This window comes from Bos grunniens, chromosome 16, assembly GCF_055505025.1.
Source record: "Bos grunniens cultivar Pamir isolate PY7600 chromosome 16, Bosgru_T2T1.0, whole genome shotgun sequence".
Classification (NCBI taxonomy): Eukaryota; Metazoa; Chordata; class Mammalia; order Artiodactyla; family Bovidae; genus Bos; species Bos grunniens.
Window position 1 is genome coordinate 79605918 of NC_141180.1, and position 23110 is coordinate 79629027.

General features: G+C 54.0%; 1 protein-coding gene across 1 annotated transcript; it reads left to right on the forward strand.

The window, feature by feature from the left end:
- Window positions 1-1212: 1212 nt before the first annotated feature.
- On the forward strand, window positions 1213-20413 carry NUAK2 (NUAK family kinase 2). Its single transcript, XM_086345625.1, has 7 exons — window positions 1213-1566; window positions 10536-10656; window positions 13071-13222; window positions 13516-13581; window positions 15440-15559; window positions 16053-16185; window positions 16998-20413. The coding sequence occupies exons 1-7, from the start codon at window positions 1321-1323 to the stop codon at window positions 18092-18094; spliced, it is 1935 nt and encodes a 644-aa protein (XP_086201751.1). The 5' UTR covers window positions 1213-1320; the 3' UTR covers window positions 18095-20413.
- The last annotated feature ends 2697 nt before the right edge of the window (window positions 20414-23110 follow it).

Consider the following 23110-nt stretch of genomic DNA (forward strand, 5'->3'; position numbering starts at 1 on the left):
CCTTCTCCAATGCATGAAAGTGAAAAGTGAAAGTGAAGTCGCTCAGTCGTGTCCGACTCTTAGCGACCCCATGGACTGCAGCCCACCAGGCTCCTCCGTCCATGGTATTTTCCAGGCAAGAGTACTGGAGTGGGATGCCATTGTAATGCTGAACTTAAGGGTTTAGATGTAGATGCTCTGGTCTTTGAGCAAATCCAAGTGAACAAAGCCCCCAAGATGCGGTGCAGGACTTACAGAGCTCACAATTGGATCAGCCCCTACATGAGCTCTCCATCCCACATTGAGATGATCCTTACTGAAAAAGAACAGATTGTTCCTAAACCAGAAGAGGAGGTTGCACAGAAGAAAAAGATATCCCAGAAGAAACTGCAGAAACAAAAACTTATGGCCCGGGAATAAATGCCACAAAAAATAAATGCAAATAAAAGTTAAAAAAAAAAAAAGGAAAACTTGAATGGGCAGCTATTTACAAGTTAAATAATAGGAGTGTAATATATTTTTAAATGAATGGATGTTTCCCTTTGGCTCTGCCTCCTTCCCTTTCTTCATCAGTTCCACCACATCCTGAGGAACTCACTCAACCTTAGAAGCCTTATTTGCTGAAGAAGTAGGAACTTCCCAGAACTGCATGTCTGGGATACATTTAAGGTTGATCCGACGGAAGGCAGAAGAACTCAGAACCCTGAAACGGCTCTCCCCTAACCCTCCAACTTGAGAGTTTGCTTCCATTCCAATCCATCCCTTTTTCCTCCTTATGGTCTCAGAGAAGTGGTCGAGTGACTTAATGGATTTTGACTCAGGAGAAGCAAATTACTCAGGATGGAGAAATCCTTTGGGGAACAGTATCATTGTCAGTTTGCCTCTTGCTAACTGAGAACAGCTTGGTGAAAGGGCAACAGGTGGCTCTAGGCAGTACCAAGAGCCTCTGAGAGGCACAGAGCAGTGCAGGGGCTCTCAAAGCTTCTGGGTCCCGGCAGCATCAACCGCAGCCCACCCCGCCCCAGCGGCCGCCCCGCGCGCCCCTGCCGCTGCAAGTCATCCCCGGAGCCCGGGTGGGCGGGGCTCCACTGTCACTCTCCCCGCCGCGCAGGAGGAGCCAATGCCAGCGGCCCTGGTCACGCGCTCCGGGCAGCCCGGCCAATGGGCGCCGCGGGGCGTGGTCCGCCCGCGGGCTCCGGGCATTTATAACTGCTTGCGGCCCCGCGCTGGCTCGCGAACGCAGGTGCAACCGTGGGTTCCCGGGCGGGAGCTGCACAGGTGTCCGGGTCTTCGGGTGTGCTGTGCCGCCGATCCCCCTTCGCCCGCGCCCCGCGTCTGGCCATGGAGTCCTTGCCTTTTCCCCGGCGCCTCGGCCCTGCGCCCTCGGCCACTGCCGCGCTGGCCGCCGAGCTGGTCCGGCCCCTGGCCGACGGGCTCCTCAAGTCGCCCAAGCCCCTGATGAAGAAGCAGGCGGTGAAGCGGCACCACCACAAGCACAACCTGCGACACCGCTACGAGTTCCTGGAGACCCTGGGCAAGGGGACTTACGGGAAGGTGAAGAAGGCGCGCGAGAGCTCCGGGCGCCTGGTGAGTGCGGCGCCCTGGGCGGCGCCGGCCGACGGGCTCCGGGCTCGGCCGCGCCTGGCGGGGGGCGGGGAGCGGGGAGCGGGGGCTGGGGGGGCCAGTGCCTGCTCGGTGGGGTGCCTGCCTCCAGTCTTCATCTTCGTGTGTGTGTGTGTGTGTGCGCGCGCGCTGGTGGTGTTCTGTGTACATTTGTCTGTCCATGAGTATAGGGACAATGGTCGTGGACCTGAGAACCCCCCGAACAACTCTGGTCAGCAAGTGATGGTTTCCAAAGTGAGGCAGGGTGAGGAGGCTCCCTAGAGATGAGACTTTAGTGGAATTTTGTTTGTAACAGACTGTCCAATGTAGTAGCATGGCAAGAGGCAGTAGAAGGCACTTGATCTTAGGGGGGTAGTGCGTATGTGTAGCCGAATGAATAAAGGAATGAGGCGTCCAGTTCCTCAGTTCAGTTCTGGGAGTTTGGCAGCCCAGGAGACTATGGAGATATCCCTCCCTCCTGAGGGGCGTGGGTGGGTTTGACATTTAGGTCCTTGCCAGCTCTGACATTCAATCAAAGTTTTGTTATGATGTGTTTTTAATTCTGGTAAATGTGAAACCAGGCTCTGGTGAAGGATCCACTGTGCCTGCCCCAAGGTGCCTTGGATTTGGGGCCTTTTCAGGGACGTGTCCTGTTCATTTCGGATGTAGGTGTGTATAGTAGTAGTAATCTGTGGGTTGTTGTTCAGTCATGTCCAACTCTTTTGTGACACTATTGACTGTATAGCCCACCAGGCTCCCCTGTCCATGGGATTGTCCAGGCAAGAATACTGGAATGGTTTGCCATTTCAGTCTCCAGGGAATTTTCCCGACCCAGGGATCAAACCCGCACGTCTTGCATTGCAGATGAATTCTTTACTACCGAGTCACTTTAATGTGTGGGACCTTATGCAGTTTATTTTCTCTGTACTTAGTTTCTCCTTTTGCAAAAATGAAGAAAATATGGGCTCCCTCAGAGTTTCTATGAGGACTGAATGAGGTACAAATACGAATTTAAATTGTTTCCTGACAATAGAACCCGCATTGAGAACTGATTTGGAAAGACCAGCCCTAAAAGATTGGCAAGTTTTCAGAAGTTAACAGTGGTTCCCTAACTTGAGCTTAATGTACATTGGAATAACCTGGGTGCTTATTGAAGCCACTTCTCTGGTTCCGCACCAGGAGGATTTCATTCTGAAGATCTGGGATGGGGCCAAATAATCTGTATTTTTTGGGGGCCACACTGTGCAGTATGTGGATCGGGGATGAACTCGTGTCCCTACAGTGGAAGCACCGAGTCTTAACCACTGAACCTCCAGAAAGGTCGAAAGTGAAAGTATTAGTGTCTCAGGCGTGTCTGACTCTTCGTGACCCCGTGGACTTTAGCCTGCCAAGCTTCTCCATCCGAGGGATTTTCCAGGCAAGAATACTGGAGTAGGTTGTCATTTCCTTCTCCAGGGGATATTCCCAACCCAGGGATCCAATCCAGGTCTCCTGCATTGCAGGCAGACTCTTTACCATCTGAGCCACCAGACAAGTCCCTAAATAATCTGTATTTTAAGAAGCCTTTTAAAAGCAGGTGGTTTAGGGATTGTTTTACCAAATCCAACTGGGTGCTGGTTATGAGACATGCATGTATGCGTGGCCGTGCTTTGCCTATTGGCTATGGCAGCAAGTCACCTCCCAGATTGTTTGCTTTTGCAGCCAGTAGCTGGTTTGAAATTCAGGAAGTCATTTCATTGGTGAAGGAGAGTGGATGCTGGGGAAAGGGAGTGGATTATGGCCCCATCAATAGAACCGAGTATGTTTTTCCTGCTAACGCCTGGCACAGTCCCCAGGTGCCCACTGCCAGGTTACAGCTATTGGGCAATCATGTACTTCCTGACTTTCCTTTTCTTTCTCTTTCTATAAAGTGTGATGGCCCAATAAGCCTCCAGGCTTGAGACTGCTGGACCCAGGCTTTGTTAGGGGCTCAGCTGAAAAATAGCTTCTTGTGGCTTGTGGCTCGTACCTCTTGTTGGGGGGCAGACTGGATTGGGGAGGAATGGGGTGGCCCAGAAACTGACACTGAAATTCAGAAACCCCATTAAGCTCTTGACCTGGGTCACTGCGTGTGTATGGGTTTGTGTGTGTAAGAGAGAAAGGGAGAGATCATTGATTCTGGAATGAGATAAACCAGCTTTCAGTTTGCAAACCTCAGTGGCTGTAGGCAGAGATTTCAGCTCTTATTACATCAGAACAGAGAATTCAGAGGTGCTCCCTGGCTTCATGTCTCTTGTCTCCAGGGAGCCAAGATGAGTAGGAATGGGACCTGCTCCCTGATCCATAGATCACCCTGTACTTCTGCTGGCAGTTTGCTCAGGGCCTCCGACCTCCTTGGAGAGCAGCTCTACACACTGCTAAACTCTGGTTTCTCTAAATTCTGGAGGGAAAGCCTCTTTCCCCACTGCACCCCACTCCTGCCTCTGCAGTGTCCTCTCTGAAGAAAGACCGACCTGGTGTCCCAGGAGAGGAGTGTGGGAGCAGCCCATGACCTCCCCCAAAATGAACCAAGGTCTTTGGGGAGGAGGATCAGAGGAAAGCCTGCTGGGTGACTTCCGCCCCATTCCCAATTCCCAGCCTGTCTGATCGGATTCTCAGGGGCCCAGTGGGATTGTCTAGGGGGAGGGGCAGGTGGGCAGGACTAAGGGCTACTCCAGGAGGACATTAAAGGAAAAATAAATATTTGCTCTGGATCTTCTAGCTCTGAGTACATTCCTGGTATCCACATGACATTTCCTCCTGTGACTCTCCTAGCTCTGACGCCCTCCCCCAGGAAGAAAAGCACCTCCTGGGTGCCTGGAATGGTGGAGTCCACCACAGCTGTTAGGGTGGTCTGCATAGAGTTCTTACCTGCACGAGCAGAGGGGAGTCCCAGGGGAGAGTGATCTGGGCCAGGGGAGCTTCTGTCTCATTTTTATATTGGATTATTGCATGGGATTTCAAAATGTTTGAACACGACCGAGATGGTCTGATCCCTTCACTGACAGATGGGGAAACTGAAGCCCAGGGAGGGCAGGTGACATGTCCCGGGGCTGGTTAGTGGCATGCCTGCAACATCGGCTCCTGACTTGACCACCCAGCGTGAGATGACCAGGACTGAGTCTCAGACTGGGAGCTGGCTCTGGGCTGAGCCCGGGCTTGCCTCAGTTTGCTTTGTCATTCCAGCAGCTAGCTCCGACTGCCCTTCCCAGAGCTCCAGGCACACTGAGAGTGGGAAGAGTCTTCGAGAACAACCCGCACCCCTGCGTCCTCACTGCCTGCGCCCAGGGTTCCTGAGTGGGTGAACTACACTACATTCGAGGCTTTTCCTTTGTCAGGAAAACTGCTCAGCTCATCATCAGGGTGCAAGCATTCAAAATCCCGGCTCTGCTTGCTTCCGAGCCGTGTGACCTCTCTGCGTCTCAGTTTCCTCATCTGTAAAGTGGGGATTATAATAACTCCTACCTTGTGGGGTTCTCCCAGGGTTAAATAAGGTGATGTGCATGTCAGCTGCCACACATTGTCGTGTTACCCTAGTAGGGCTGGCTTTGTCACGGTCCTCCTTGCCCTCTCCTGGGGAAGGGGGAGTCCCTCCATCCTGGGTCTGTCCTGCCCTGAGGAGGAGAACGGCATGTGCTTGATTTCCTAAGCCCTTTGGTCTCTGCCTCGTTCAGAGTCCCAGTCTCTCCTTTAGCCCCTGATCCAGAGAAGGGCTGCCACCTGGCCACGTGCCAGAGGCCTCTTCTGTGTGATGCTGCCCTCCCAGCGCCTGCTGCACCTGCCTGCTCAGGGCAGGGAGAGAGACTCTGGTTGCAGGCGACTCCTGTTCCTGGGCTTTGGCCAAGCCGTGCAGGAGGGCTGGGCAGGGAAGCGCTTTGTCTGGCAGAGTGGGCCAGAGGGTGTCAAGGAAGGGGTGGGCACAGCATAGGATTTAGGGGAGGCGGCGCCCCCTCCCCTCAGAACCCATTCCTGGTCCCTGCCGGGTTCTCTGGAAGGCTTGGTGGGATGGTGAGCCACCCCAGGCCTATCCTCACCCTGCCAGCCCAGCGCAGCTTCTCCTCTGTAATCTAAATGGGTCATCCTCCAGCTCCTCAACCTGCCTTCCAGAGGCAGCTGCTCCGTGAAAGGCCAAAAAGGAGTCAAAGATCTTGGCTCCAACTCTGGCTGATAGCTATGACCAGAGATGCCCAGCTTGTAGCTTCTCTCTTGTCGTCTGCAGCCAGTACCTGTAGGTCATCTTTTTCTAAAATCTTTCTGCCATTCTCTCCTGAATGCATATTATTCTTGATCTGAGTTCCTATGGGGATTAGAAGGAGAGAAGGCAGTGTTTTAACCAATTGACCTCAGCACCCATCTGTCCAACATGTTTGTCTATCTGTAAGTGGGTTGATGGTGGCTGGTGGTGCACAGCCCAGCCCAAGCCAGGGTGTGGGGCATTCCCTTCTCCAGGGGTTAGAGGCAGGCCAGAACATCTATAAGGACCTTTTGTCTTCTGAGATGGTAGCTTCTACACGCAGCAACCCTCCATCTTGGATCCTGACAGCCTGGCCTTGTTGAGGAATCTGGGAAGAGTCACCTTTCTGGACTTCAGTGTTTGCATTTGCAAAATGGGATAGGGAATTAACCATGCTGCCTTTCAGGCAGGCAGAGCCCCAGAGGCAAGAAAACCACTGGGCTGGTATCAATAGGAATTTTGCTCGGCAGGTTAACACGGTTATGGCACGGGGCCTCTGAATAAGCCCATTATAACAATCCTTGGCCAGCACCTTCCTGGTGTGGAAGCAGGTGGCCCATTTCTAAAGAACCTCATCAGAAAATGCCGGAGTTTAGAAGCGAGCTTAGAGATCCTAGTGTGCAAATTCACGAATAGTTCCTTTCCTTTCTTTCTGGTGTGTTCTCAAACCTTTCTGTCTGCCTGGAATGCCCTTGTTGCCCCGCTCCAAAAGCCTATGTGCCTTGGCTTGGTAAACCCCACTCTTCCTTCAAGATCTAAAACAAAGTTTTCTCCCAGGGGTGATTGACCTTGCTCCTCCAGGCAAAGCTCTCCAGTGCTCTTGGAGCCCCTGGGCGGGCAGGGATCTCAGTCACACTGACTGGGTCAAGGGCCTTGGTGCAGGGACTGTCCAGGTTTTGTCTGAGTCCAGCACCTACTGTAGTGCCGGACATGTAGTAGGCGTTCAGTAAATGCTTGGAGAATAAATGCCCTTTTATTTTTCAGGTGAGGACATTGAAACTAGCCAGACCAGTTAACCAGATCATTTAAGTGACTTGTCTTGAGTTGCATAGCTCCAAAGGGGCAAATAAAGATTAGATACCTGGGCTCTTGGCACCCCTCCACTGATCTAATGTTCACATTTATATTGTCATTATTGTGTTTCAGTTTCCTGGCCCGTCTGAGTAGGGTGGCCACGTAATATAACATCTCAGCCTGAATACTTCGGAGAGTAAAAAGGGCACTGTTAATTACACGGGGTGAACCAGGATTGTCCGTACGCAGGTGGCTTTCCTGCCTCTGGGTGATCCATTCAGCGACTATCTTTCTCTTCCTTTACTCTGGTCACTATATTTTAGAGAGTGGTTGCTCAACTATCTTGCACATGAAAACAAAGGTCCCTCGAAATGAGTTCTAGTAAACAAGGTTGTCTCCACCCATGCCTCACAAAAAGGGCAGAAAATCTTATTTGGGCACTGGTCCCCTCGGTCCCAGGGATCAGCCCAATGACATAACCAATAAATATTTATTTGTGATTTGTGTTCGCCAGTAAACAGTTGAGTGTTTTCTGTATGCTGAGCTCCTTATAAGCCTGAGCTGTTGCTATATCTCATATACTTTGACAGGCTCTCCAGCAGTTAGAGGCCTGTCTGGTGGGGCTAGGGTGGGTGGGGGAAGTGCCCCAGGCCCACTAGGACAGTGACACATCGCTCTTCTTATCTGTCACTTGTTTGAGGACTGGTGGTGGCTCAATGACCTAATCTGTTTCCTTCCTGGGAAGTGCCAGCCAAACTGTGGTCTGCTAAGACCTAGCATAGATAATGGGACCAGAGCATGAGCTGGCAGGGGGATGGAGCTGTCCATTGAGGATGAACAACTCTGGTTTTAATCGTAGGCTTCCAGAATGGATTTCAGGGTTCAACTTGTACACCCTCTACCCATGCAGTGACTCCTCCTAGCACCTGTCAGGGCCCTTTCCTTTTCTGAGACCTCTCTTCTGTTAGGCTTGTCTTTAGAGCTCTGACTCCGCCTACAGTGGTTTGCTCATTGTCTATGTTTGTGTGTGCACAGTTGTACATCTGAGATATGCCTAGGTTTTGCATATGTATCTGACATTCTCAAATATTTCTGTTTCAGTATCTAAGTATGTGATTTATATGTGATTTTCCTTTTACATAAATAGATTCAATTTATGGCCCTTTATCTGAAGAGCTCCGGGTATTACCTGATTTTTAAAACAAAGAATTTAAAGAGAAAAGAACTAGTCCATAATATCTGTCCTTCATGGGGAGAAAAAGGGTATAGGAGAGGTGATCAGGAACCAGGCTGCCGGTCGAAGCCTGTAGTTAGTTGGAGGAGGATTTAAGCCCCTCCCCCGTCCCCACCCCCTGTCCAGTTCTAAGCGGGGGATTTTTCGCTTGGCTCGCTCCTTGGGGTCATTTGGAGCGGGAGGGGTGGAGGGCTTGAGGAGACGCCCGGGGCGCAGCCGGCCCTGCAGCTGCAGCGGGGCCCCTGCGGGGGCGTGGGCAGGAGGCGCCATGGGGACCGCCCCTCGCGCCGCCATTGTCCCCCGGCCGCCCCTCTTTCAGGCTCGCCGGCCCTGGCCCGTTGCTGGGGTGACCGGCCCGGGCATTGTGAGCGCTCCTCTGCCGGATTGCGGCGGTTCCGCATTCCTGGCTGAGGGGACACAGGCCCACGGGCGCGTCGGAAGCCGGAAGCCTTTGTCTGCCCGGAGCCCTGGGAAGGGGTGGGCGGCCCCGCCCCCGGGCTCCTTTTTCTGGCTCCTTTTGAACCTCGAGGGGCGGCAAACCCTCCTGGGAAATGAACTAGGGGCCGTTTTCCTCGGGTTTCTTACAACTCGCCAGGCTCCGGGGAAGGGGAAGTCTTGTGTCTGCCTCCCGTGCCCTCGCACAGGACCTGTCGGGAATGGTTCACCCTCCCCCGCCCGGCCCCGGTGCCTGCGTTGCATCTCCCGTGGCCCGTGGCATTTATACGGTCATCTCACAGAGGCAGAGAAGGAGAGCGTGGCAGACATACTCCTTAGTCCAGCCCGTTGCTCTCACGGAGCTCCGAGGCCGCGGGAGGACCGCAGAGCCTAGAGGGCCGGTTCCCCGACTGCCCACGCTCCACACCCGCGTTTCCTCTGTCACCCTGCTCCGTGTGGCAGGACAGAGGCCTGGGACCCGTCTGTGTCTAAGAGCTATGCTTAAGCGGCTGCTTGGCAGTTCTTTTTCCATTTCCTCTGCCTCACTCCACCCTTCTTGAACCCACTGCAGGTACCAGCCAGAGTTTAATCCTTATATGGCATGATCACCTTTACAGACAAGGTAGCAAAGCCCAGAGGACTGTTGTTTAACTGTCTGGTTGTTTGGTGCTGGAAGAGAGACCTTACTATTCATAACTTTTTTGAGTGATCTTTTTGTAAGCTGGGACTTCCCTGGTGGCTCAGACAGTAAAGCGTCTGCCTACAATGTGGGAGACCTGGGTTCAATCCCTGGGTCGGGAAGATCCCCTGGAGAAGGAAATGGCAGCCCACTCCAGTACTCTTGCCTGGAGAATCCCATGGACGGAGGAACCTGGTGGGCTACAGTCCATGGGGTTGCACAGAGTCAGACACAACTGAGCGACTTCGCTTTTGTATATGGGGGAAGACATAAAATTCACCATTGTCATCATTTTAAGTGTACAGTTCAGTACATTCATAGTGCTGTACATCATTACCACTATGCATTTCCAGAACCTTTTCATCATCTCAAATGGAAGCTCAGTATCTACTAGGCAATCACTCCCCATCGCCTCCGCACCCCCACCCCAGTAACCAGCCTCCTGCTCTCTGTGCAGTGCGTTTGTCTATCCTAGTTACTCAGATAAGTAGAGTTGTGCAGCGTTTGTCCCTGTGTGTCTGGCTTCTTTCACTGAGCATGCTTTCAGGGTTCGTCCGTGTTGGGCATGTATCGGTACTTCATTCTCCTTTGTGGCTGAATAATACTCCATTGTGTGAACATAGCATATTTTGTCTGATCAGTCATCCGTTAATGGGCCTTTGGGTTGTTTCCCACCTTTTAGCTAGAGACTGTTTGTAGCAAAGTTGAGGGCTGTGGTGGAAAAAGTATCAGACGTGGGTCAACAGTGCAAGCCAATCTGTGCCAGTGAGTGCCTGTGTGATGTTGAACAGGAAGGAAACTTAGCCTCTCTAGGAGCGCGCTTCCTCACCTGGAGATGGGGATGGTGGTGCTTTCCACGCCTGCCTCTCATGCTGGTTGAGAGGGCCAGCTCAGTGACAGCTGCAACAAATGGCTATTCAGTGCCTACTGCATGCCAGGTGCCGTGCTCGCCACCCAGTGGGGAGCAAAAGAGGCCCAGTCGTTTCCTCGTGGTGGACCAAGATAAATTTGCTTTGAATCACAAAGCATCGGCCTTACAAGTATAGATTGTTACCTACCGTCTTCACCTATCCATACTCTGAGTGAGGTCATTGATTTATCCTCATTCCTGCTACATAAACCGCACCCAACCCAGGCAAGAATCTTCGCCAGAGAAGGTTCTCTCTAGCCTCTCTGCTGCCTGCCCCAGTGAAGGGTGGAGAGGCTTCTCTGGGTGCAACCTATGGCCTTTGTAGCAGCTGGAGGCAGATCAGCAGGGTCAGGGCTCCCCCAGAGAGTCCTCAGGGATGCCTTTGCCTGCCAGGCCTTCCTCCTCACTCTCCTGCACCCTCTGTTCCCAGGTGGCCATCAAGTCAATCCGGAAAGACAAAATCAAAGATGAGCAAGATCTGATGCACATTCGGCGAGAGATTGAGATCATGTCATCACTCAACCACCCCCACATCATTGCCATCCACGAAGGTACAGAGGCAGAGCATTTGAAGCTGAGTGTGTGTGTGTGCACACGCGCAGTCGGAACAGATGACACACAGGAGTAGAAAAAGGCATGGGCTTTAGGCTTGGGCAGGAGCTGGATTTGAAGCCTAGCTGCATGACTTTGGGCAAGTAATTTAATGCAGTCTCTGGGTCTCAGTTCCTCTTTTGTAAAATGAGATAATCTCACCTGCGTCACAAGGCTGTTGCAAAGATCAAATTGAACGTCACCAAGTACTCAGCTCAGGAGAGGAACGCTACAGATTGGAGGCATTTTCGTTCTTAGGTTTTCCGTACTTAAACACTGCCTCCCCAAACCCAGTGAGAGCCTTGGCACTGTGGGGGTAGCTGAAACATACGGAGACCTGCACCTGTCTCCGGCGTGTGGGTGCTCTCTTTCTTTGTGCGTCTCAAGAGCCAGGCCCCCTGTCCTCTGAATCATTCCCGCCGTGAGGCTGGTTCCTACCCGTCCTCGTATCTTGCAGCCTCCTCTGGCACTGACATCAGTGCCGGCTCTCCCCTCCGGCTGCCCTGCCCCTGTGACCCAGACAACAGTGAGCGAGAGGGAAAGACCGGGAACAGCCTCCCACACGCTCCTGTCTGCTGGCAGCCTTTCCATGATATCAGGCAGGAAGCGAGGAATGGCAGGAGCAGCAGGAGGGAGGGGGGGCCTGTGGCTCTGCCCTCAGCCTGAATATTCCTGGTGGGAGGAAGAGAGGGCTCCTCTCTCAAGTTCTATTTAGAAGAAGGCTTAAGAGCAGAACCACTGCCATGGTCCCCTGGCCTGAACCTGTCCCATGAGGAGCCCAAGCAAGTGGCTGAGAAGGCTAATTGTATCTCTGTGTATATCCCCCCAGGGGAGAGTGGGCAGATGATAGAGTATTGGTTAAGCCAGGCTAAGCTTGGTGGTTGGTGTGTGTATGTGTGAATTCTTCCCCCGACCAGTATCCCCCATCCCGTATCTCCAGCTAGGTCTGGGAACTATTCTTTGAAGCTTAGGATGTAACTGCTACATATTGCACCTTCAGATTCAGCGGATGTTGGGGCATCATAGTTACTGTGTAATTGGCAGAGCTCTCCCAGATCCATCCCCATCCACAGACTTCAAGAGATAGGGACTAAGGAGAAAGCTCCAGTCCTGGGAACTGACCTCTAACATAGCTGCTGTCCAGAATGTGCCCTGGCTGGCTCCTGACCCCCAGCTCCGTGGCACAGAGTTTACACACACCCTGCAGGGTTGTAGAGACCCACAGAGCTGGAGTCTCTAGGCAGGCCCCAGAAGTCTGGGCCACGGTGCTCTCCTGGGAAAAAGCACAGTCTTCCTGGCCAGATGCCCAACTGCTTGGGAGCTCAGACTTTCCCTGGGAGTAGCCTCCTCTCTCAACTCCTTCTCCCAGGCTAGACGGGAATCGCTCTGGGGTTGGCTGAGCAAGCCAGACTCATAGGACCCGCTTGACACAAAGATGCAATGTCACAGACATGCGTGTTTTGACACACCCAGCTGAAGGGCCAGTTTGATGAACCAGCCGTTCCCTGCTTTTCCAGGAGAACAGACAAGGCCTGTGGTGGCAAGCGGGCCGCTCCCACACGTGGAGATGAGCCAGCTGGAATAGGCTGACCGCCAGGAGCCCAGCCAATTAATTATCAAATATGTATTGATTGTTTCTTCGTACAAGGCCCAAGCCTGAATACTCTGGACGGGAAATCAAAGAAGTTGAGAGTGATGAGTGTCTCAGCTCTCTGTGGATTACAAACCACTTTCCTATGCTGTTATCCCTCTTCTGATCTTCTGGGTATTATTTTTCAAGTCTATGCGTGAGGATGCTAGTAATAAATCAACAGTGGATTCCGTCTGTTGAGTGCTTGCTTGCTTGTCAGGCTCCGCACCAGCTCGCTCAGCCAGCCCGAGAGCTGTCACTTGTTTCTATCTATTTCTCGCCCCAGCCCTGTGAAGTTGCTGTCATTATCCCTCTTCATATGAGGAAACTGAGGCGCACTGATTGAATAACTTGCCATGGTCACCCAGCTAGTAAGTGATGGGGCCAGGATTCGAATCCCAAACTTGTGTCCTTACTGAGGTATCTGAAAGAGATTTGCCGAAGGTCACCAGGCAAAAAAGTACTGAGTTCTGAACCAGGGAGCCTGACTTCTCATTCTTATCCAGTGATGTCTTGGAATTCGTAGGCTAGTTTTAAGAAGGCTCAGAAGCCTGAACTTCCAAGGAGAGGGAGGTGAGCCAGTCCTCTTGGCCTGAACTCATTGCTCCTGGAAGGTGCCGGGAGCACCAGCGGGCAGCATCCTACCCCCTTACAGATTCTGGTTTGGGGCCAGGAGGAGGGTGTGGGCCCTGGCGGGAGCGTGCCCTCCGCAGAGCCTGACTCTGCTGCCGCGCTCTGCCCCAGTGTTTGAGAACAGCAGCAGGATCGTGATTGTCATGGAGTACGCCAGCCGGGGCGACCTGTATGACTACATCAGCGGGCGGCAGCAGCTCAGCGAGCGCGAGGCCAGGCACTTCTTCCGGCAGATCGTCTCCGCCGTGCACCACTGCCACCAGGTGAGCCGCTGGCCGGGGCTGGCTTCCCCAGAGAGGCCCCGCGGCTCGCCAGGACCACACGGGGACACAGAAATAAAGGCGAGGTGTGCTTCTCCACTCAGGAGTGTTGGCATCTCTGGCTTCAAGTCTCTTGGCTGGGGTTGGAAGGACCTATGGTTTGTTGTACCGATAAAGATGGGCTCCCTGCCTATCTGTGCGTACCCCGCCTTTGCTGCTTCCTCACTGTCCAGACTAGGTCTTCATGTCCGTCTCCCCTGATGGCCTTCCCCTGACCCCTGCCCTCCCTCTTTCAGAACGGGGTTGTCCACCGGGATCTCAAGCTGGAGAATATCCTCTTAGATGCCAACGGAAATATCAAGGTGAGCCTCACTTCTTGTGTAAAACTGCTCCCCCACCCCTCCCCAGACCGTCTGCACTGGCCCCAGCTAAGCATCTTTTAGTCTCTAGGAGGTTCCAGGAGGAGTTGAGTCCCGGTAAGGACCTCAGCCGTCCTCCATTTCAGCACTTCCTTCTGTGGGTTGAAAACTGCGGCCTCATGATAAGGAGTGTCTTGCACAAGGTCCCATGGCTAGCAAGGTCAGCTGGAACCAGTCTTCTAACTCCCTCAACGTCACAAGGTTGAAGGAGTCTAGATCTAGAGTCGGTTGCTGCTCACAGCCTTGGAACTGGCAGGGAGAGGCCGTGGCCTGCGTGTGCCCCACCTGCACGTGTGTACAGAGATACAGGCACACGTACACACGCATGTGTGTGTACTTTAATCTGCTACCATTAAGGAGCCCTTTGGCACCTTTCACCACAGCAAGCACTCCAGCGCCAGCTTCCTGCTTCCTTCTGCTGCTGAATTCCCACGGCTAAGTAGTTAAATTTAGGTCTGAGAAGTTCGTGTTGATGTGATAAGCTCGGATCTCAGGGCTGGAAGGGGCAGACAGCAAGAGCCTGCCCTGCAGACACCTGGGAGGGCTCTGACTCTGCACTTGGACCCTCCTCAGAATCTTCCCGAACTCAGGTCACAGCCTCTTCCCCAGTGGCCCCTGACCTGTGCCCTGAGGTGCCCTGAGTTCATTCTCCTTTCCAATTCCCGGAGTAGGTGGGGCTCACTTTGATGCTGACCAGGGAGGGGGAGGCCAGAGCCAGTAAATGCACACAATCCAGGCAGGCATGAACTTTCCCATCTGTACCAGTCATCTGCCTCTTTATGGGCGTCAGTAGGTAACTGCTTGATAAGAGGCCAATAAAACCCATAAATGAAGGAGCCAGAGTTCATAAACAGCTCCTCCCCACCCTGGACACACATGACCCTCTGCTGGGGAGGAAGGCTGGGAGCAAAAGGGCATAGGTCTCAGCCTCTGTCTGAGGAGAGCTGGGGGAAGGGTCTCTCTGAGGAGCGAGAAGATGGGCTTGAGGGCCCTCAAACCCTCAGTGTCAGAGGGCTCAGGAGGTCCTGTAAGAAGATTGCTTCTCCTGGGCCATAATGATGGCCCTAATCTTTGCTCTGCCTTCACTGTGGCTTCTCAGATCTCCTGGACTGACCCCAGCCCCACCACCACTTCCTGCCTGGATGTGGGCCCAGATGAGCCCTTTGCTGGGGAGGCAACCCCAGCCCATGGGGTAACTGTGTTCTGAGGCCCTTGGCACTGACATGAGACGTTGCCTCTCCCCCTCCAACTGAGAGCCGTCCTTCAGTCAGTAAGTGGCCTTTAGTCCCATCCATGGGTCACAGCTGTGCGAGGAGCTGCAGAAGGGGTCGGGGCAGGTGGTCCACGTGGGGAGCGTATTGACGTGGCAGCATGAGGAGACAGACCTGATGAGCAGGGGCTTCTGTGAGTCGTTGGAAATTGTACGGCTTTATGGGAAGAGGAGATCTCAGGGCAATGGAAGGCTTCCAGGGGGAGCCTTCTGGGTTGGTAGGACATGTGTAGGCAGACTGAGCGTCCCTGGAGTGGAGCGCAGCATGAGCAAAGGGCCTGGGGAACCGTGAGGACTCTGGAGCTCCCCTCACCTCTGCCCAGGCACACCTCATTGACACAGCCTCTGAAGGGCTCTTTCTTCCAGGGCCTGAGCTGTGTTGGTGATGCCCAGTATGGGGTAGAGGTCATGGGCACCCTTTGCTTCTGCCAGGGCCTGTGTTTCCTTGGAGTCTGGAGAGGAGCAGACCAGGAGCTACAAAACAATCCAGGCCTTGGTGTGACCCTGTCCATGTTTGACCCAATCCTACAGATCGCTGACTTTGGCCTCTCCAACCTCTACCACCAAGGCAAGTTCCTGCAGACGTTCTGTGGGAGCCCCCTCTACGCCTCGCCCGAGATCGTCAATGGAAAGCCCTACACAGGACCAGAGGTGAGTACCTGGCCTCCTCCTAATCTCTTGGCTTAGACCTTGAGAGAGGGATGAGCTGGTTTTCTAATGATTCCCTTTCTCAGATTGCAAGATTCATTTCCCTGCCAGAACAGTGCCCAGCCAGTTCTGTAGCTGGGAGTAGCAAAACTGACAGAGCTTAAGTCCTCTGACCCCTGACCCCTGACAGCGTGGCTCTGTGAGAGCTTAAGTCCTCTGACCCCTGACCCCTGACAGCATGGCTCTGTGCCCCACACCTTCTGCATTCCCGTTGCCTCTCCTAGCACCCGGCCAGCCTCCCCAAGCAGAGGCAGGTGACACCTCCGTGACTCCCAGTCCCGTCTACAGTACGGCCCTCTCTGACTCTGGGTACTAGAAGGAGGTGGTCCCTGGATGCTCTGGGCTCTGGGATCCCCTCCGTGGGTACTGAAGGGGAGCCTGGAGCCGTTCGCCCTGCGGCATGAGGACCTCCTGGCTGACCCCGTCTCTCCCTCAGGTGGACAGCTGGTCCCTGGGCGTTCTCCTCTACATCCTGGTGCATGGCTCCATGCCCTTTGATGGGCAGGACCACAAGACGCTGGTGAAACAGATCAGCAGCGGAGCCTACCGGCAGCCTCCTAAACCCTCTGGTGAGTGAGGGATGTGGGCATTCTCATCCAGACCCTGGGTGTCCTTTGCTAATTCCTGATGCAAGAATTAAACAGTGACAGTAAAGTTAAGCTTCCCTGGTGGCTCAGACTAAAGAATTTGCCTGCAAAGCTGGAGACTGGGGTTCGATCCCTGGGTCTGAAAGATCCCCCGGAGAAGGGAATGGCAACCCACTCCAGTATTCTTTCCTGGAGAATTCCGTGGACTGAGGGAATTATCTGCAATTGCAGCCTGGTGGGCTACAGTCCATGGGGTTGCAAAGAGTCAGATGTGACTGAGCGATTTTCACTTTCACTTTCTAAGTGAAGACGGCAACCCACTGTAGATGAAGGTACCTTCCACCCCACCTCCTGCTCTCATCTCTCTGCCTCCTGTGTCTGTGACCTGCAAGGAAGGAAGGGCTGAATCTTCCTTTATGGGCATGCTTATTTGGGAAGTGCTTCCTAAAGCCTGGTTTAGATCCTATCTGCCACAGTTGTCTCATTTCCTACTGCGTTTGTCCTTAGAAATCTTTTTATCCTTCCGTGTATGGTGTATAAGGTGAGAAGAAGGGTGTGAGGACCTTGGTTTACTCTTGAGCAGCACAGCCCCACCCCCAGAGGCCTGCATTTCACTGGAGCAAAGGAGCAGACATGTAAACATGGCTGTGGTCCTGGAGACTGGGGAGCCTGCCTGGGGGCACAGCTGACCTGGGGGGGAGCCCTGTCTTAGCATCCATGGGGTGAGCCAGAAGGGACGCTGCGGGTGCCCGAGCTCGTGGCTACAGAGCTGAAGCCTCTCTCTCCCCTTCTAGATGCCTGTGGCCTGATCCGGTGGCTGTTGATGGTGAACCCTACCCGCCGGGCCACCCTGGAGGACGTGGCCAGCCACTGGTGGGTCAACTGGGGCTACACCACCCGTGTCGGAGAGCAGGGGGCCCCGCAGGAGGGCGGGCACCCTGGCAGCGACCCCGGCCGGACCTCCGTGGCTCAGTGGCTCTGGCGCTCCTCCCGCCCCCTCCTGGAGAACGGTGCCAAGGTCTGCAGCTTCTTGAAGCAGCAGGCGCCAGGCGGCAGGGCCCTTGCCCCTGACCTGGAGCGCCAGCACTCGCTCAAGAAGTCTCGCAAGGAGAACGACATGGCCCAGACCTTCCAGGCGGCCCCGGCCGCTGACGCCTCCCCTCGCCCTGGGAAGGGCGGCCTCAAGCTGCCGAAAGGCATTCTCAAGAAGAAGACGTCAAATCCCGCAGAGGGGGCGAGGCAGGGCCCTGAGCCCGGCCCCAGCCCCTCCAACCCGGGCCAGGCCGGCCCGCTGCTCCCCAAGAAAGGCATCCTCAAGAAGGCGCGCCAGCGGGAGTCCGGCTACTACTCCTCGCCTGAGCCCAGCGAGTCTGGGGAGCTCTTGGATGCCGGGGACGTGTTTGTGAGTGGGGATACGAATGCCGGGAACGTATTTGTGAGTGGGGATACCATGGAGCACAAGCCCCCTCCAGCCTCGGGGCGGCTGCCGCATCGCAAGGGCATTCTCAAACACAACGGCAAGTTCTCGCATGCGGCCCTGGAGCACACAGCGCCCACCACCTTCGGCTCTTTGGATGAACTGGCCTCCCCACACCCTCCAGCCAGGGCCAGCCGCCCCTCAGGGGCCGTGAGTGAGGATAGCATCCTGTCCTCTGAATCCTTTGACCAGCTGGACTTGCCCGAACGGCTCCCTGAGCCCCCACTGCGGGGCTCTGTGTCTGTGGACAACCTCCTGGGGCTGGAGGCACCCCCGTCGGAGGGCCCCGGAAGCCGAGGCCTCAGGCGCTGGAGGCAGGACCTGCTGGGGACTAGCTGCTTTTCCCTGCTGGACTGCCCGGAGGGGACAGAGGACGGCCAGCAGGGACTGAGGGTCTGCTCGGAGCTCAGCTGAAGGGGGGTGCATTGCCCATGCGGGCAGGCTTTGAGATGCAGCTGGATGCACCCTGAGGGGGAGACTGCCTTCTTCCCTGCCTCCCAGGACCTGCATCCCAGCCCAGAAGGCTGAGGTGGCTTCAGTTGAGCCCTGGGGAGGGCTGGATGTGGGCAGTGGGCAAGTGAAGTGCATTGAGGGTTCAATGTCTTCAGCCCCGTGGAACCAAGAAGGTAGCCCTAGAGGGGAAATGAGTAGAGAAGCAGCGAGGAAGGCCTGTGGCTGAGTCTAGGTTGCCTGTTAATTTCCAGGTTGCCTTGCCCATTGCCCCCTCTGAGAGGGTCGACGCCTTCTTCTTGAGAATGCCTTTGGCAGTTTGAGGCCACCCTTACCAGGACGAGGGGCGGCATCCCCCTGGAGGGTCTGGGCTGTGTAGTTCTTACCCCTGGACTTGTTAAACAAAGGCTGGCGCCGCAGCCACTGAGCCACGGAGGCCCAGCCAGGGTCGCTGCCGGGTGCCCACCCGTGTGCGGGCACAGGGTTGCCTGTGCCCTCCCCATAGTAGGGCTGCAGAGAGCTGGAAAGAGCACTCTATTAGTGCCTAGCTCCTGTAAAGAGTAAGTTTGTGTGTGATGCCATCCTGCCAAGGTGGGGCTAGAAGCTCTTCATTCACATACACATTCCCATCTCCACCAACTGTTGCAGGAAGGGGGACCCCTTCCAGGGCCCAAAACTGGGCTCTTGTCTAACACTCAGAAATGAATTGTCCGAGGAGACACATGCGCTGACAAAGCAAGAGATTTTATTGGGAAAGGGCACCCGGGTGGAGAGCAGGAGGGTAAGGGAACCCAGGAGAGCTGCTCTGCCACGTGGCTCGCAGTCTCGGGTTTTATGGTGATGGGGTTAGTTTCCGGGTTGCCCTTAGCCAATCATTCTGACTCAGAGTCCTTCCTGGGGGTGCATGTCTTGTTCAGCCAAGGTGGATGCCAGAGAGAAGGATTCTGGGAGATGGTGGGACATGTGGTGTCTCCTTTTGACCTTTCCTGAATTCTGCCAGTTGGTGGACGCTTATTAGTTCCGTGTTCCTTACCAGGATCTCCTATAAAACAACTCATGCAAATGGTTACTATGGTGCCTGGCCAGGGGGGGCAGTTTCAGTCAGTGTGCTTCCCCTAACAGAACCACTCAAACTGGAATGTGGCCCTCCCCGCCAGTTTTCCCTGGGGTGTCTTGGGAATGGTCTCCTAGAGTGTGCCCTTCCATACTTAGCTGAACAGTAAGAGAACACAACCTCTGTTTCCTCAAAGATTCTCTCCCCTTTCCCATCCTCCAAACTTGGAAAGTGAGAGTGAAAATTGCTCAGTCACATCTGACTCATTGCAACCCCATGGACTGTAGCCCACCAGGCTGCAATTGCAGACAATTCCCAGTCCATGGAATTCTCCAGGAAAGAATACTGGAGTGGGTTGCCATTCCCTTCTCCAGGGGATTTTTCAGACTCAGGGATCAAATCCCACTCTCCAGCTTTGCAGGCAAATTCTTTACAGTCTGAGCCACCAGGGAAGCTTCACTTTACTGTCACTGTTTAATTCCTGCATCAGGAATTAGCAAAGGACACCCAGGGTCTGGATGAGAACGCCCACATCCCTCAATCACCAGAGGGTTTAGGAGGCTGCCTGTAGGCCCCGTTGCTGATCTGTTTTATCAGTGTTTTGTGGTCCTGCCCATCAAAGGGCATGGAGCCATGCACCAGGATGTAGAGAACGTCCTGGGACCAGCTGTCCCCCTGAGGGAAGGTCAGCCAGGAGGTCCTCATGCTGTAGGGCAAATGGAGTCGCTGCTATGAATCTAAAAGACTTGAAAAGGCTCAGGCTGCTAATGGACTTCATCTCAAGGGGCTCAGATTCCCCTGGACCCCACTTTGGACCTCAAGGACTCTGAACTTCTCCAGCCTCCAAGCTGCTCCTGCTATTGAGAATGGATGTATCTGTTTCTCCAGGCCTTTAGGGCCCTAGAAAGTTCTTATTTATTTTAATGTTTTCAGCTCTGTGTTTTTAAAAAAGCAAATCTTACTATTTTCAATAATGTGAATGCTGTGTTCTGGGGAATTCCACTGTGACATCTAAGTTCTGTGTACATGGAGGTATTATTGCAGTGCTTCCCTACTGATTAAAGGCGGGGGTGGGGATCTTTTGTAAATCTACATGTCCCACTGCACTATCTGGAGGGGGTCTCTGGCTCCCTCACTCCACGCCCTGATTCTGTCTACCTGATGGTCCCTCTTCCCTCCTGTGACTAGAAAGAACCACCCCATTAAAAATGAGAATGGTGATTGGAAAATAGCTTCAGTCATTCTGTTTGGGGAGTGGGACACAAATCTTTGAGTTTTCTCCTAACACACACTTCCTTGGAGTCGCTGGGGTGAAAAATGGAGACCCTGCTTAATGAAAGCAAAACACACAATAAAAACCCGGCTCTTAGCTCCAAAAGTCTCCCGGCTATACCTCCATCAGCAGTTCTGCCCTTGTAAGCGCACAGAGGGGAGAGAGCCCTGGACTGAGCGTCCCAACTTGCCCTTTCTGCCTTTAGCACTGAAGAGCTGGGTTTGTCAAGTTATAGAGCCCTTCCATTCCTCCCCATCCAGCTCTGTCCCCGGCTGCTTGAAGGCACCCCCGCCACCTTCATTCTCTCCTTCCAAAGAAATCCTTTTCCCTTTAGTGCAGGGCAGCTTCTCCTTTCTCTGCGCCCAACTGCCTGGCTCCCGGAGGATGTAAAGAATGCCTGGAATGCCCCCCTCATTGGCCAGCCCTCTCCACCCCCTGCAGAGCATTCCCCAGACGCCTGTTCCATTGAGAAACTCCCAGGCTCTGAGGGCCAGGATGAAAGGGAGGATAAGCACAAAGTGCAGGCCAGCAACCGGCTGGCTCCGGCTCCAAGCAGACTCCCTCCCCCATGCCTTACCCACCTCTGCTGTGCACAGGCCCCCAAACAGCCCCAGTCCTGGCCAGCCCCAGCTGCCCGCTCCGTGCACACCTGCTCTCCCGCCAGCCTGCAGTGCCTGCTGGCGTGGACCACCTGCCCTCTCCTCCCCTTTCTTGCTTGTGTGAAGCTGGCAAAGTTGCTGAGTCTGGGAAGAAGTGAGGAGGCCAGGTAATGTGGGGTCAGGATGGGAGAGGAAGCAAACTGTTCAGGCTGCAAATGGGATACTTCAGTCTGATATCTTTGTTTGTGGTCCAAATGGATGCCAGAGCTCTGGGCCAAACTCTGGGTAGACACAGGAAAAGCTTAAGAGAAAATCGTTACCCAAGAAGCAGAGAGTTCAGATGTGGAATCACTGTGTTCATTTATTCACTGACTCAGGAAAAAAGTGAAAGCTCTGTAAAAGACAGAGGTGATTGCTCTGTTGCTGGTGCGACACAGAAGATCATAACCTCGAAGAGGATGCAGACTGAGCAGCAAGCCAGCATGTATTAAAAATAAAGTTCAGTAGAAAAATTGTCAGTTCAGATAATGGTGAAGGGGAAATGGGGGTGGTGGAAAAGAATAATTGCGATTTAGGAGGTAACGGGCTACCATTTAAGTGCTTATGTATCAAACACTTGGTGATGGTGGTTTAACCGCTAAGTCATGTCCAACTCTTGCGACCCCAGGGACTGTGGCCCACCAGGCTTCTCTGTCCATGGGATTCCCAGCAAGAATACTGCAGTGGGTTACCATTCCTACTCCATGGGATCTTCCTGACCCAGAGATCAAACAGTGTCTCCTGCATTGAAAGTGGATTCTTTACCACTGAACCAGCAGGTGAAAGTGAAAAGTGTTAGTTCAGTCATGTCCCGTTCTTTGCGACACCAGGTTTTCCATGGGATTTCCCAGGCAAGAATACTAGAGTGGATTGCCACTTCCTCCTCCAGGGGATCTTTCCATCCCAGGGATAAAACCACATCTCTTGAAATCCAGGTCTGGGGGAATGCCAAATCTCAGCAGGAGTAGGCAATGTGGGATTTATTTAATCTAGATAGGCTGTGGAGAGTTGGGACAATACCAGTGTATATCAGTGAATGGAACTACAAATGTACAGGCCCCGCTCTTGTCTAGGCACAATGGAGGTAGCAGTTATTTCTGCCCCAAATGCCTTCCCCTTCCCTCGAAACCCTCAAAAGGGAGCTGGAAAAGCAGAGGGTGAGTGAGAACAGGGAGAAGCTGGTGTGAGGAGCCGGGATCGGAGAAGGGACACCACAGCTCCAGCAGCACATCCTACCAGCACTGCTGGGGGTGGAAAGTCTAAGAAGGGGCTGTGGCTGTGAAAGTCTCTCAGTCATGTCCAACTCTCTGCAACCCCACGGACTATACAGTCCATGCAATTCTCCAGGACTGAGATCTTTTGTCCTCTTTGAGGTTTGTTTGCTTAATCTCTTTCAATCCAGGGGCTGGGAGGGGTGGGCAGGAGAGAGGGGGAGGCGGGCAGGCCGCTGGGGAAAGAGACTCTGAGGGGAAGAGAGTATCTATTACACCAGCCCCTACGGAGACCCAGGCTCTGGGGATGTGGATTCCATATTGCTGGGCCCTTCCCCTCACCTGCCAGATGCTTCATACCAAAAACATTCCAGAAAGTAGACTCAGAGAGATGACTCTGAGCCCCAGGGGGGAAGTCTGGGGCCCTAGGAATATTTAGTGCCACATCAGCGCTTCCGGAATGTGAATAACCCAGACAACCACCGGGGGGCAACTCTGGGAGACAGGAAAGGGCCTTCAGAAACCAGACCAGAAAGTCTTGGTCAGAATTCTCTCCACGCCCTCAGCCCTTCCCTGGGGCAAGTCCATCCAGGCTGTCCCTGGGTGGAAACCCCCTCGCTGGGGAGCATGGAAGCTCCACTTCATGCAGTGGGGAGACCCCCCCAACCCCGGCACATCAGGAGGAGCCGTCCGATCCCCCAGGGACCCCATTCAGTTGGGCTGCCTCGGACCCTTCTGGTGGGCTGGTGGGAAGGGGAAATGGCAATTCAGATGGGTGGGGAGCAGCAGTCCTCTCATGAAATA

Excerpts from the sequence above, each read along its gene's own strand:
- NUAK2 (XM_086345625.1), top strand. The coding sequence starts at position 1,321 with ATGGAGTCCTTGCCTTTTCCCCGGCGCCTCGGCCCTGCGCCCTCGGCC. Across the intron at positions 13,223-13,515 it reads CCGTGCACCACTGCCACCAG|AACGGGGTTGTCCACCGGGA; the intron begins GTGAGCCGCTGG and ends TCCCTCTTTCAG. Across the intron at positions 15,560-16,052 it reads AGCCCTACACAGGACCAGAG|GTGGACAGCTGGTCCCTGGG; the intron begins GTGAGTACCTGG and ends TCTCTCCCTCAG.